Here is a 13742-nt window from a genome sequence, read left to right as displayed (position 1 = left end):
CGTCTGGGATCTGGGCAGGAAGAGAGGATGTTTCGGAAGCCCTGGAGACACCGCGGCCGGCGAATTTGCAGGCAAGGGGCAGAGAAGCAAGACGTAAAAGAGCACGGCACCTGCCCCTCCTTGAGCTCAACAGGACGGGACAGGGGGTGCTTCAACACTTATATAGAGAGCGAAGCAACCCGATGTGGGGCAAGTTAACAGCCACTGAAGGGGTGGAATAGCCAAAGGTAGTTTGTTGACCGTAGTTAATAGATTGGTAGTGCTTTCGTGGTACACCTTTAATCCAAAAGCCTCGGACCTTTTCCGGGGATTTAGAGGTTAGAGGCAAGCAAGAAGAACATCTGTGGCAGGAAGGCCCCTCGTTCAGGAGGAAGAAGCAGGTACTGAAGTGAATGAATGGTCAAGGGAGACAGACAGCTGTAAATGATATTTGGACGAATTGAAGACTCCAGACAGAGTGCGGGGCACTTTTTTGGGTCAGCCCGGACGAAGGAGGGGGGCGAGAGAGGCGAGATAGAAAAGAAATCGATGGGGGTAACTCGAAGGCGACTTCCGAAGCAAGTAGAAACGACTACTCGGCAGACACGCAAGGGGTTGGGACTCGTGTCGGGGCATTCAAATCCATGTCAGCGAGGAAGACTTATGGCAGGTGGTCTAGTTCGTTGGACTAAGGCAAACGGCGAGGGAGTCAGTGGTGTATGGAGGAGGTAGTAGTTCGTAGTCCCAGTTGAACTTGACCAGGGTCGGTGCCAAGTGGGGAGCTTGATCTGGTGGTCTGCCGCCAATCACCGCCTTCCATCCGCCCACGTTTTTCCCCGGGCCAGCCAGCCCGCTTAGTCATGCATCACTTGACCGCCCAGCACGTTCCGCGGAGATTATCTGCGACTCCGGTGGAGATGCGCTACTACAAGTACTTAGGACCCAGGTCAGGTAGCTATGTAATTGTCTGATCTCTAGACATACAGATGCGAGCCGGATCGCCGCCAAGCAGCGACCTCGAATATCAACAGTTGAAAATGCGAGCAATATACCCTTGGTACCACAAGTTATCCAGTCCCAAACAAACAATCCAATGTAGAAGAACCATAGACCAAACTTAGAACAATTATGTCAGAAAAAAGGAAAAAAGGTGAAAGAGAAAGAAAGGACCGATGTTAAGAGAAGAAAAGACGGAAAGGGGGAAAAAAGAACACTTTATGCATGCCATTGGCAGGTCAGAAGAGCATCACTATACAAGCAAACCATCGGAAACGAAAGAATCGAGAGAAGATAGAAAAGTGGGGGATATATCAAAGTACTGAACAACAACGCGCAATAAAATATACAATTTCAAGGAAATAGACCAGGTCTCGGTAAATCAGACACAGCGGGAACCTCAAGTCAACAAATAAAAAGGATAAAAGGAAAAGAGAAGGTGCGTATGATTGGAGAACGAGAGTGTAAACAAGTAAAAGAAGGTCACGGTTAGTGCCCGCTGGTTCAAGCCGATCAAAACCATTCAGGGTCGGTTGTCTTCAGGGATCAATGACAACCGACCTAGGGGAAGAGGTAGCTCAAGTTTCGCATGTATGTGCTACAAGCAAGGTGGGCTTGGTTCCTTCCTGGACGACAGCTCCAATCAATATAGATCAGAATGAATCTTCGGGCTGTTCTTAAAAGTTCTGAGCGATACCAGCGTTTCCTTGCCGAGGGAAAACAGCCGGGTTCTCAATGCGTGTATTGCGCCGTGCCTGGACGTCTCGGATCACAGGTTGGTTGCCGCTATAAGGACCATCGCTATAGGCCCCATACTGTGGTTGCATGTCATTATAATAGGGATTATCATCATAGAACGCGCCATTGTGGTGAGCTGCAGACATGTGGCTCTCCTCCGAGGCCTCCGACCGGTTTGCTGCAGAATACGCTGACGAGGCGTTCGAAGGACCGCGATGGATGTCTGTGTTTCGGTTGTTGGCCGCCGCCACCGGAGCTGCGCCTAAAACCCCAATTGGCTCGGTCTCTCCAGCGGCCTGCCCTTCAGAATACTGAATAGTCCCGTCACTCGGGGTGGCGGCATGGTGGTAACCAGGCGCGCTTCCAGCTTCCGACATAGCCAACCCGACTCCAGCACTACTGGATAGATTTGTCGACGCCTTGCGACCCGCAGAAGTCGTTCCCCAGCCTCTATATCCGGAAGTATTATCGTCCTTGGGTTCGTAGGCACTGCCACCCATTACCGGTGGAAGCGTCGGGTCGTTGTTCGGGTTGAAGCCGTATTCCTCTACCTCCTTCCGTCGTTCCTCTTCGGCCGCCTTATTTCCCTTCCATTTCCTCCAGAAGTACAAGGCGGCGATGATAATCAGGGCAACGGAAACAACAGGTACGACGACGGCAACGGCAATTGTGCCACTAGGCGAAAGCCCGGAGCCTCCGGCTGCACTTGCAGTCGTGGTAGCCGATGCTGCAGCCGACGATCCGCCCGTGGCTGACGCGCTGCCTGCTGAATCTCCGGTGGAAAGAGTTGGGAGAGAGGTTGCGGTGGATGTGATAGTTAGAGTGTGTGGTCCGGTGGTCCCATCGGTAGGTGACTCCGTGACTACCGAGGTGACAACATGGGAAGTGGTGGGAGCCTCAGTTGTGCTGGTAGTCTTCTCCGACGTGGAGGATGTAGTAGGGGTGTCACTAGAGGTTGTTGGCTTAGATTGGGTGGTAGTAGAGCTCGACGAGCTTGAGGATGTAGATGAGCTTGACGACGTTGACGTTGTTGAAGACGTTGACGATGTTGGGGGATTTGAAGAGGTTGTTGGCTCGGCCTCGGACGTCGTAGAAGTTTCAGCCGGCGGTGCAGACGTTGTCTCGGCTTGTGTGGGCGTGGCAGCATCATTGTTGTTGGTTGTGGGCGCCGGGACTGCAGCTAGAAAACATTTAGCCTCCGGGGAAAAGGGGAATCATGCATGGGTTGGCTGTACCTGATGATTGTGGCATCATGAACGATTGACCAGATGCTCACTTGTCCCGACAACTAAGAAAGCCTTGTAAAATGATATTCAAGCGCTTCCACTACGTTGCAGGTAAAAGGCGCCGCAAGGGTGGTGTAAATTAAGTCGAAACGGGTCCGCTACGTTCTCTTAATATCGAACGGTGCGGCTGGAGCCGGAATGTTGATTAAAGTGGACTGAACGAGGGATCGAGCGTTCCTCAGGTGTTAGATGATCCGAGGGAACGAGAGTCAATTGTTGTAAAGATTGCGCGCAAAGGAGAGTGTCGCCGAAACATTCCAGTGGCGGGATTAAGCGCGTGAAAGGAAACCGGTTTGACGAGGGTCGGCCTGTGGATAAGAGTCAGGGGGGAGTGAGAACAACAAATGGATGAAGAGGTCAAGGAAAACCATTCATCCGGGCGGAGCGATCAAGAAAAGCAACTTACGCAAACCAAAGAGGATGCCATGAGACAACCGAATGTACGATTTACAGATTCCAAAGGCAATCTAAGATGGTAAGGGTTGAAGGGGGAAATGGGTCCAGAGAAGAAGAGGAGCGAGAAAGAGAGAGCGAGAGTGGAGATGGAAAGAGAGCGGCAGCCGAATCCTACCCAAATTACGCAGTACACCGAAAGCGGGCAGGGTATTATTGAATGGTACTCCGTATCTTCTCTCGGATTCTCAGATCTCGGTCCTGCAAGCAGGAAAGGGGTGGGGGGTTTGGGAGTTTTTGGGGGTTTTTGGGAGTGAAAGCGGAAAAACTTACCACTACTTACTACCGAGTAAGGTGTACCTTACCCGTCCGTCACCCTCAGGTACGGGTACGGCGGTTCCTTGGTCAAGGTCCTGCCCAGGTGGTACGGGCTTGTTTTTGAGACTCGGGTACTGTTATTCTGATACCGCTACCATCATAGACAGGTACCCCGTCGGTACCCCGTAGATACTCCGTACAAAGGTACTGTACCTACAATACATATTTTATCTAGGTAGTATATGGCCATCCAACCATTGACCAGTAAATTCTCGAACGATTAGCCTTCTCCGTACAGTAGGTGCCTGTGAAGCGGAGAAATAAGCAGCAGTCACCTAGCCCTAACTAGCGGACGAAGAATCCGTGGGAAAACAGAATTCGGTACCAGTAAACCCCGGCGTGTTGTTTTTGCCACCAATCGTTGTTAATAATAGTAGCGTTGCTGTCAATAACCGCGAGCCTACGAGTAGGATAAGGGATCTCATGTCATAGATATGTATAGCCCCTGGGTGATCTGAATTATGGATTCACTATTATTTCAGCCTTCGAGCATGGGTAGTTGACTTGATGTGCAGAATACTCATCGACCCGCCTCGCCTACCTAACAAAGGGTGCCTCCAAGGGACGATCACGGGCATAACGGACCAAATTTGGCCTCGGTTGCAAAAAAAAAAATTTCAATGTAGAAAAACACGCATATAATTACCTGACAGCACTGTCAGGGTGTTAGGGAAAAGAAAATGACCAGGCAGCAGAGAAAAATAGAAACTACTGGAGAGCAGACAGGTGGATGGGTAGGAGAAAAAGAAATCCACCCAAACGCGTTCTAGAGGCGAGCCCGTGAGACGGCAAGGGCCGTATAAAGCTTGGGTAGATTGATGGAAAAGCTACCAGGCCATGCAAACGCATTCACCTTCAAGAAATCAAAGATTCTAATAAGTATCAAATAATAAAAAAAGAAGCCCCAAACCCATCATGTTATGTGCATGTACTCCACCGAGATCCAAAAAAGAAGATTGCGGATCTGGCTCGGCTCCCTTCAAAGGACTGCCAGTATGTAAGATAAAAACAAGAGGTAAATCGTAATGTGGTGTCGGGTTACCACATATATGGTGACAGAAAACAATCATTACAGCAAGAATTGAAATGGAAATGCAAAATGCAAATGGATACATGTATATTTACTGCCGCATGTCCCAGGTGGGGCGAAGGTTCGACCTCAAGTCATCCCTCGTGCCTACGGTATCCGCGGGTAGGCGGCTGACACGGTACGCACCAGTGCGAATATTCTGCAAATGGGTGGTTGAAACCCCAGTCCGGTTGCTACGGATGCTGCCAGCGTCACTTGCAGTCTCTGTATTCCTAAAGCGAGGTGGGGGAGCAAAGTCCAAGTTGTCGTATGTTCCCGATTTGCGCAATGCGTGTCTAGAGGTTGTCAGTTCTTAGGTTTCATCCTTCTTTCTGGGTCGACTTTGTAACACTTACGGGCTTGGCATTGCCGAGAGCTCATTGAACGCAGAGACAAGCGGAGTGTGAGCTCGCGTACCGGGACTGAAAGGCCGCAGCCCACCTAGGGGAGTCTCTGGTCGACCATTCGCCTGGTCTCTGAAGTTCTTTCCGGGCGCGTAATCAATAGCTCCCATGAAAGAATCGTCGTTTAACATGTGAGGGGTAGGCAAAATCTGAAGCGGTGCGGGAGGCGGGGCGGGCTTGCGAGGTGCGCGAGGGCCAGGCATCCGGTTAGACGCAGAAGAGAAGGCCCGAGGACCCTCACTGAAGCCGCTGACCGAGCCCGATGCCATATGCCTGCTTGCTCCTTGAAACCTCGGAGGCGCGCGTGGCGGTGGGGTCATAGCACGACGAGTCACCGGCTCCGCAAACGGTGCGGGAACTGGATCGTAGTCGTACATATAATCATCGTCATGGTACATTTCCGGGCTGAAATCTCCGTAGTAGGTCGTCTCCCTTGCCTTGCTCTCGTCGAAATATTCCTTGTAGAAAGACCGAATCCGATTGGCACGCTGTTCGGGATTGTCTGAAGGATCCTCTGGAGGCAATGGACGAAGGCCGAGGGTCATCCGGCGAGTCTGTCGACGAGGGTCCACACTGAGACGCTGAGAGCGGGCAATATCCTCAGACGGTGCATTCGAGACCGAGGGGTCTAATTCACCATCCGTGGTATCCGCAACTCCATGGATATTCACAGCTGGAACAGAAGGCTTCGGTGCGCCATTGATCTCAAGATCGCCTGGATGCGAGCCAGCGGATTCGTTGTTCGACATTCCACTGGCAGTTGTACTATTGGCACCGCCTGCAATCTCCATTGGCTCATTGATTGTTGGAGCACCGGGGATGTGGACAGGACTCGGACTTCTTGGCAGATCCAACTGGAAGCCCAGGTCGTGTTCAGGATGATCACCAATTGTGCCATGGTCGGCGGGGAGAGAATCATATAACGGTGGAGATGAGCGGGACATTCTCTGGGCGTTTCGAAGCAGACCCTGATTCATATCTTCGCCCAGAGCACCTTTGCCAGTCGAACCTGCGAAGCTCGAGGCATCGTCGTGCAAGGCCTTTTGATGCGACCTAACAGATACACTATCACCTGGGCCATACGAGGTCGCAGAGCGGTACTTGTCATCAGCCACGCCGATAGACCTTCCTAGAGAGTGGAGAGACTCCCTGGATCCATGGAGGCCCGGGGGGAGCAGGTACGGGCTTGGCCCAATATCGAGCGACACTCCTTTGGCATGGTTATATGCTGCATCTGGTTTTTCTGTCTGGCGCATGGATTTTCCGCCCGCGGTAGGCTCCAAATCCAACCCAAAATCAAGCGATTTATGCTTGTCATTGGCATCTTCATTCCTGAGCTTTTTAACATTGCGTCGGTGGAGGTAAATCAGAACCAGTATGGCACACACAATAGGAACTCTGCTACGTGGTCAGCCGCGGCGGGGTAGAAGAGGCGGGAACGAGTGGGCCAAATGGTTCTGTAACATACACTGCTCCCAGAACAACGGGTAATGTAGTTGTTGTCGTTGTGCTGGTGGGTTTTTCGCATTTGTCTCCTGATCCACATGTCTGTGTACTTGAACTTGAACTTCCGGTTTCTGTGGAAGGCGCTGGTTCCCTTTTTACCAGGGTCGGGGCTTCGGGGTCCAGGAAAATTGGCTCTCGGTGGTGAGGGATGCTGGCCCGGCGGCGAACCATATGCATGCCATGGCGTGGCAGTTGCTGATGTTGATGGTGATGGTGCATGGTCGTCCTGACTGTGATTACGAATGAATCGCGAGTCGGAGACTCCAAGGGAACCCAAGCAGTTTGGATATGACGAGCGCTGGATTTGCTAGTGAAGTCGGACGGAAAGGAAAAAGACAGCCCCTGAATGTTGATGCCTGAGGATCATTTAAACCGAGAAAGCAGTGTCTTGTCAAGTTGTTTCATAAGATAATTAGTTGGATATATTATCGGATGATTGTATCAGTCAAAGAGGGACATATGCTAGTCGAGGAATGATGGAATTGCGTTGATATGCGGTCTCGCGATTTGAAAGAATGAATATATGCCTGAGTTCCCCTAATGAATGGCAGCGGCTTGGCCTGAAAAAATCTATAAAGGATTGAAAATTTAAAAAGAAAGAAGAAATAAAGAATTGAAAGCAGAAGATAAAAAACAACAGATGCCGGAAAGGGGGGGAAACAGAGCAAGAAAAGAAGGTAAAGAGTGGGTGGTGATGAAATAAAAAAAATAAAAAAGAAAAGGAGAGATAATTTTGGGGGAAGAAAGAGAAGAGGAGAGAGGGAGAGGAGAAAGACGGAGTAGTTGGTTAGAAGGAGCTAGGCTACATAAGCAAGCGGTTCAGCGACTTAGCGGTCTAGATGGTCTGTTATGTTTGTAACTTGATGTGGGGAGGCCTGACAAGCCTAAGTTGGGGGCATACAGTCGACACTAAGTAGACACCTTAGCCTAGATAGGACGATAGGATCTAAGTATGGAGTCGTATCTCCTTAGCCGCTACTACGTGATCAGGAGTATGGCGCGGTCGATACTTGCCTCCGACGGTCTCAACAGCCAGGGTGTATATCATGGATGATAGGTACTCCGTACGAGCACCTACGGTGTGTGTAGATAAGTCCCGAGCAGACATAATCCATATGCAGGTACGGCCGTCTAATTCTACCTACAGGTAAGAAGGTAACTTTGGAAATTGCAGCTTACGGTGTGATCAGTTTTAGACCCTCGGGTTGGACAATCCCCCAACAGTACCTTACTCCTTGGTAACACTCTGTAGCTAGAACAACTTATATTAATCTAAATCCAGGGTTGTGGATATTGGAATCCGCCCATTCTATGGCAATAATCAATATACGGATACGAAGTACCTGAGTACTGAGTTCAAAGCACTGTGTAGCCTCTTCTACATTGATCTCCCTCTGGCTTTGGAGGGAGGTAGGAAGGGAAGAACAGACTTTAACCCTGTCCCCATCTAAGTTAGGGGAGCAGATCGAGACATTGAAAAGCAAGGCTCCGGAGTAATACGTACTCTGTACTGTAGGTAGGCTCTGCTGCCATCCCCTGAATAAAAATCAGGCACGGTAGGTGGGGCGTCAATCTCTTCTAGTGTCAGGAACCCGCATGGCCCCCATCCAATGTACAGTCTGGAAGGCCTCCCTCACTCCACCTGCCATGTCTGACCACTGCCTTAGCTGGTGGGTACCTGGTAGTACTGGTCCTTACAACTTACGGAGTACACTGTAGGTATCGTACCCTGGTTACAGACTTACAGTACCTGTTGTTGGATGTCTTGTTCCTCCTTACTGAGTACGCCGCTTGCGTAGTAGGTACCTGATAGCCAACAGAGATCCTACCGAGTCCGGAGTAGTGACTCCGTAACAAGTAGTGATTAACCACCCGGATTTAGGGTACTCCCCCAATGGCAAGGGACAGGTCCTGGTTGTTTGGAGTAGACGATAGCTCCTACTGACGGTGTATAGTGTAGTGTGTACACTATAAATATATAACAATCCAAATGATGCTCCCATCAGATACAGATTAGCCATAGGAGGTGTTGGCTACAGTATCACTGAAGGAGTAGGATCGGATAGATACACCTATATGTATATATCTACGCAGATGTATACATCTAACTATGTCTATTTTCACATACATCCTGCTCGCGTGGTAGTCCTGTACACATGAATATGGTGACATAACTACCTAGGATCTAACTACTTACTACATCATCTGACCATCTAGACCCACAAAATCATGCGCATGAACTAATGTCGTGTCGAGTGCCCCGTACTCTGTAGAGAGGGAAACAGTTGACCTTACGAGTCATTAAATTTTTTTTTTCTCATCATATTAGTCTCTTCTATGCGTTACTGGGCTTAAAATCATATCAGTTGACCCATCAATGCTCATGCTGTAGCGCATGCTGATATCCTGTGTGCCATTCTCTTTTAAATGCAAGATAGAAGTGCATGGCCACACCTTTGTCCACCAGTCGAGTACAAAGAATAGCCGGGAGAGCATGACTGTAAAACAAAAAGAAAGGAAAAAAAAAAAAGAGAAGAGCGACAAAGATCGCCAAACATTGTAATGCTCACACAAGAACCGCCAAGGTATGCAAACACAAGTCATAAAGAGAATATACACCAACAATCACACCTGTACAAAAAGAATTCTTTTCTGACAAACAGATTCATTAGCAACAGCTTCCCAACAATGACAATTAAGAAAATAAGGAAAAATATGCGTGAAAAGAAGAGAAAGGAGGGAAGTCCATGAGGATGTGGGCTTTTTTTTTTTTTTGGCTTCTCGGGTCATCTCGTACACCCAGGCACCAACCAGTGCAGGGCGGGTAGGTATTTCTAGAATACATCAAAGGAAATGAAGGATGAAGACATGAATAAAAACGGCAGGAAGTCGAAGTCAATAATTGAAGCAGGGTTGGAGCGGCTTCAAGCAGCACAGCGAGTTTTAAAGTTCGACAAATGCTCACTTGAGGGTTTCTTGAAGATCCGACTGAATGGCGGGTTGGGAGCATGGATGATCTCGCTGGGGTCGAGGGCAACCCCTTCTGCTTTGCGAATCACTTCTTTCAAGGCACGTGTGACAACGCCAGCGCGAATGACTAGATCGCGGAGAGACTGCGTATCGAATGGGAGCTTCTTGGACTTCGGCAACTGAGTTTCGGTCAAAGTCGGGTCGGGGGACACTCGTTGTCGGTAGATCAAATCTAAAACAGAGTTGGCCTTGGCGGAGATTTCCTTATCATCCGCTGCGTGGGAGTGCATGGAGTTTGAGTGCTCTGAAAAGGAAGGCTGCCAGGACTCTCCACTCGCCCGCTTGAAAGTGTCGTTTGTTGAGGATTCGCCCTCAGAATCATCAAAACTGAAGGTAAGAGAAGAGGGCGATCCCGGAGGCGAGTGGTTTGCATCCTCGTCATCAAGTGTGGCAAGGTCGACTATACCCTCTGCTTCCTTCCATAGCTCACTCGACGGGCCACGAACGATACCGAGAAAGCTAGCTTGATGTCGAAGGCGTTTGAGTTCTTCAACCAATAGGGTCAACTCTTGCACCTGTCCAAATTGCCCATGGAGACTCGCTTGGCGGTCCATTATCGCCTGGGGCACGAGCATACCACGCTGCGGAACATCAGGATTCCTATTTGGCTTAATACTCTCGCCGGCGGTGCTGTCGTTCCCATCTTCGAATTCAAAGTCACTATCCCAGTCCTCGCTTACCCCTTTACTCCCAAGGCCCCAAGTTCCAAATTTCCCGGATGTTTGACGTGATTCGTTAGACGTGGGGGGCTCTCTTGACACGGGAACACTTTGGCTTCGTAGATGCAACGTGTTTGGCGCCTTCCGACCGTGGGGACGACTGCCCCGAGCTTCAGGCCCGTGTTTGCCGTGAACAGTGCGTGGTCGACCATCGGACCCTGGAGCTTCGCGATCGTTTTTTGGCTGTTCGGACCAGTCGAATATGTTTACTTTCGGGTAACAATCCAGGGACTCGTGAGTCAAGTCCCGCGCATTTGATCCGGCGATCCGGGGAGGGAATGTCGGTCTTTTTGGCGAATCGCAAGGCTGTAGTACCTGCTCCCCTGCTTCCCCGGGCAACGCACCGACAAGGCTGAGAGCATCCTCATCGTCCGTAAGATCGGATGGAAAGGAAATCTTGCTGTCGCCATCTTCCAGGCCATCGGCCTCCCGGGCACATGGACCAGAGAAGCGAATGGAACCCGTATCTTCGCCGTGACCATGAGGACCGTTTATCATGGCTTGGGGATTACGGCTGTTGGTTTGGTGGGGATGGCCGGGTTTGCTTGACTCGGGATTTCTGCAGTAGGACGGTATACCCTGGTCAAAGATGGCTTCAATCCGGGGCGCCTGGAGGCCGGTGGTACTGTTGGCCGTAAGATGCGTGCGAATGGAGTCGAAAGCGGTGTCACTCAAAAAGTCCGTGTCATCTTCGTCACCAGATGTGAAGATACGGGTATCATCAGATCCGATAACCGTGGAGGCGGGATCAGAGGCGGCGATCGAATGTCGCTTAGAACGAAGACGTTCAGAGCCATACAAACTAGACAAAGCTACCGTGTCTGATGGAAGCGGATATTGTCCGAAGTCTTGGGAGTGACCTGTATTGGCACGAGAACGGGAGATTGTTTTGTTTCGTGGCGCCATGACTCCCGAGGTCAGTGGCAGGAAGGCTTCCACCCGGGGTGAATGGTGGGAACGATTAAAGACGGTTGGGTCAGTTATATTCCGTCTCTCACGAGATCGCTGAGCATGAAAGGGGGCTCCTTCCAATTTGGATAGGTTAGGTAGAGGGGAAGAGATTGCTCTGCGTTTGGGATGCGCGATAGAGTCATTATCAAGTGCCGAGCCGTCCGCGAGTTGCGGGCTTGGTACTGGCGCTTTAGGATCTGTTTCACCAGTCAACGATAGTTGGCGACCCTTAGTCTCTGCCGAGGAATGGGGTTTGGGCTCCGGGGATATAGTTTGGGTGGGCCCGAACGGGTTACGAAACTCGACCGGGGAGCTAGGGACAGATTCCTCGGGGTGAATACTCTGTTTAGGTTCCTTGTTGCTCAGAGAGGTCGCCAGAAGCAGAGCCGGCAAAGTGTCCACTCGAGGGATAATTCGCCGTAAACCTTGGTCTCTGGGTTTTGTTGTAGTTGAGAACCTGCGAATCGGCCTGTCAGGAAGCATGGATGGGTCCGCGTTTAAATATGGCCGCCAAACCCCATTGTCTGTGGAGAGTCCGACCGGAGCCTGGCTTGAAGAATCGGGTGCCAAACCGGGCTCGAAGCACAAACTCTGAGTCGCCTTGTGTCCCCCAGTCTCGCGCCGTTGATAGCTCGTCGCCGGTCTGTGTAGTGTAGATGTAGTTGGAGAGGGAGGGTGCGAGAAGAGAGGATTAGCGGCTGAGTGCTGTGATGGAGGTCGCTTAACAAGTTTATTCGGCGCTCGACGCTGGCCAGAAGGACCAAACCCCGGGCTCGCAGGACCGTTTATCGATGGAGAATGAGGGGATTGGCAAGAAGAACGGTTCTCAGGTTGGAATGATAAACGTCGCATCCAAGACGAGGATGGTTGCCGGCTATGGGAGACCGGCGACGAATCCTCCGCGATGCGCAGCGGTGGATTTGACAGGGTTTGGCCACGGCGACGTAATAGTATCCCTGCAAGAGAAGATTTCCTCCGCGAAGTAATAGGTCTAGGGTGGTCTTCATTGGGTACGCCATTTGATTTTCCGGGGCTGGACTTGGGATTCTCGGAGGGATCTTCTGTCGCCACGGCGGGTTGAAGAGATATCGGGCGAACATTATTAGATAACGGAGATTCGGGCGAGTCTATTGTATGCGCGCATTGATTATGCAGAGGGGAGGGTTTTTTCCGAAATCGTCCGAGCTTGGGGGGATCTCGGTCGACGCGACCGAGAGCAAGGCCGGCTGCTGCAATACCAACAGTGCTAGCTGCACATAGCTGAGAATCTTGTCAGTTCCACGGACTATCACGTACCAAAGCCACCACTAGAGCAAAGCAAATCTGGGCCAACAAAGGCCGTATTATGTTCTTTACCCTCTCTGGCCCGTTGAGACCACAAATGCACAGAGTTCGTTCGGGGCACTCACCGTTGATACATGCTCCATCTTTATAGGTGCCGGGAATAACAACAAGCACCATGAAGCTTAGATACGCAACATCGATAACACAGTTAACTGACATCCCATCTGCATTATGATGCACAAGGAAAATTAGCTGGCTCGCCACATCTAGATGGATGCGACTCGCAAATGCTTAGAATGATGCTTCGCGAAAGAACCACGGATAAGGAAAGACACCGAGCAGAGCAGAGTAGAGCAAAGCGAAGTGAAGTAAAGAATGCACGGGGGTAATGTGGGTTTGTCTTCGATAACAAGCGCGATGCAAAATTGCGTGAAATGGTCGTTCTGCAGGTGAGGGGGAGGAAAGGGTGTTTAGAGGACACCGAAGGAATGGAGAAGGTCAAGGGAAGACCGAAAGGAATGTGGTCAAGGGCTGGGGAAGGAGGAAAAGACAGGGAAACAGGATTACAAAAGTAGAAAATGAAAATGTAAAAAAAAAGAAAAAGGTAAGAAGAGAAGAGAAAAGAAACGACTACAACGGCGACTGAAGCTAGGACTGACAGTCGCAGAGAAGACTGACTGCTGCGAGTTTAGTTATGCAGAGCAAGCAGCAGAAAGACAACAATAAAAACAACAACAACAATAATGAAAATAATAAGACGAGGAGGTCACCGATCAAGCAAGGCCAGCCAGAGAGAGAGCGAGAAGAGCGAGCGAGTGGGACGCGGCGGCCACCTTCTTTTCCTCCCACGGGCGATGTTCGTCTGGTTCGAGTCGGAACTAAACTAGACTAAAAATTAACTGGAGAGGAATGAATGGGTCACGCTAGGAGGTTCCCACCCCCAGCACACCACCGCAAGGTACGACGGAAATTACTGTAGAAAGAAAGAGAGAGAGAGAGAGTAAGGAAA

The 13742-nt window shown here is 50.5% G+C and overlaps 2 protein-coding genes across 2 annotated transcripts; both read right to left on the bottom strand.

Moving 5' to 3' along the window:
* Positions 1-1652: 1652 nt before the first annotated feature.
* KD926_010729 (uncharacterized protein) lies at positions 1653-2967 on the bottom strand (the record flags this gene model as incomplete). Its single annotated transcript, XM_053103122.1, has 2 exons — positions 1653-2893; positions 2949-2967. The coding sequence occupies 2 exons, from the start codon at positions 2965-2967 to the stop codon at positions 1653-1655; spliced, it is 1260 nt and encodes a 419-aa protein (XP_052953497.1).
* Positions 2968-9673: 6706 nt separating this feature from the next.
* KD926_010727 (uncharacterized protein) lies at positions 9674-12952 on the bottom strand (the record flags this gene model as incomplete). The annotated part of the gene is made up of 2 exons (XM_053103120.1): positions 9674-12699; positions 12859-12952. The coding sequence occupies 2 exons, from the start codon at positions 12950-12952 to the stop codon at positions 9674-9676; spliced, it is 3120 nt and encodes a 1039-aa protein (XP_052953496.1).
* Between the last annotated feature and the right edge of the window lie 790 nt (positions 12953-13742).

Source organism: Aspergillus affinis (genome assembly GCF_023601865.1).
Source record: "Aspergillus affinis strain CMG 70 chromosome Unknown NODE_85_length_165111_cov_88_837549, whole genome shotgun sequence".
Lineage (NCBI taxonomy): Eukaryota > Fungi > Ascomycota > Eurotiomycetes > Eurotiales > Aspergillaceae > Aspergillus > Aspergillus affinis.
The sequence above is the reverse complement of the archived record's forward strand: the minus strand, read 5'-3'. Positions and strand labels throughout refer to the sequence as shown.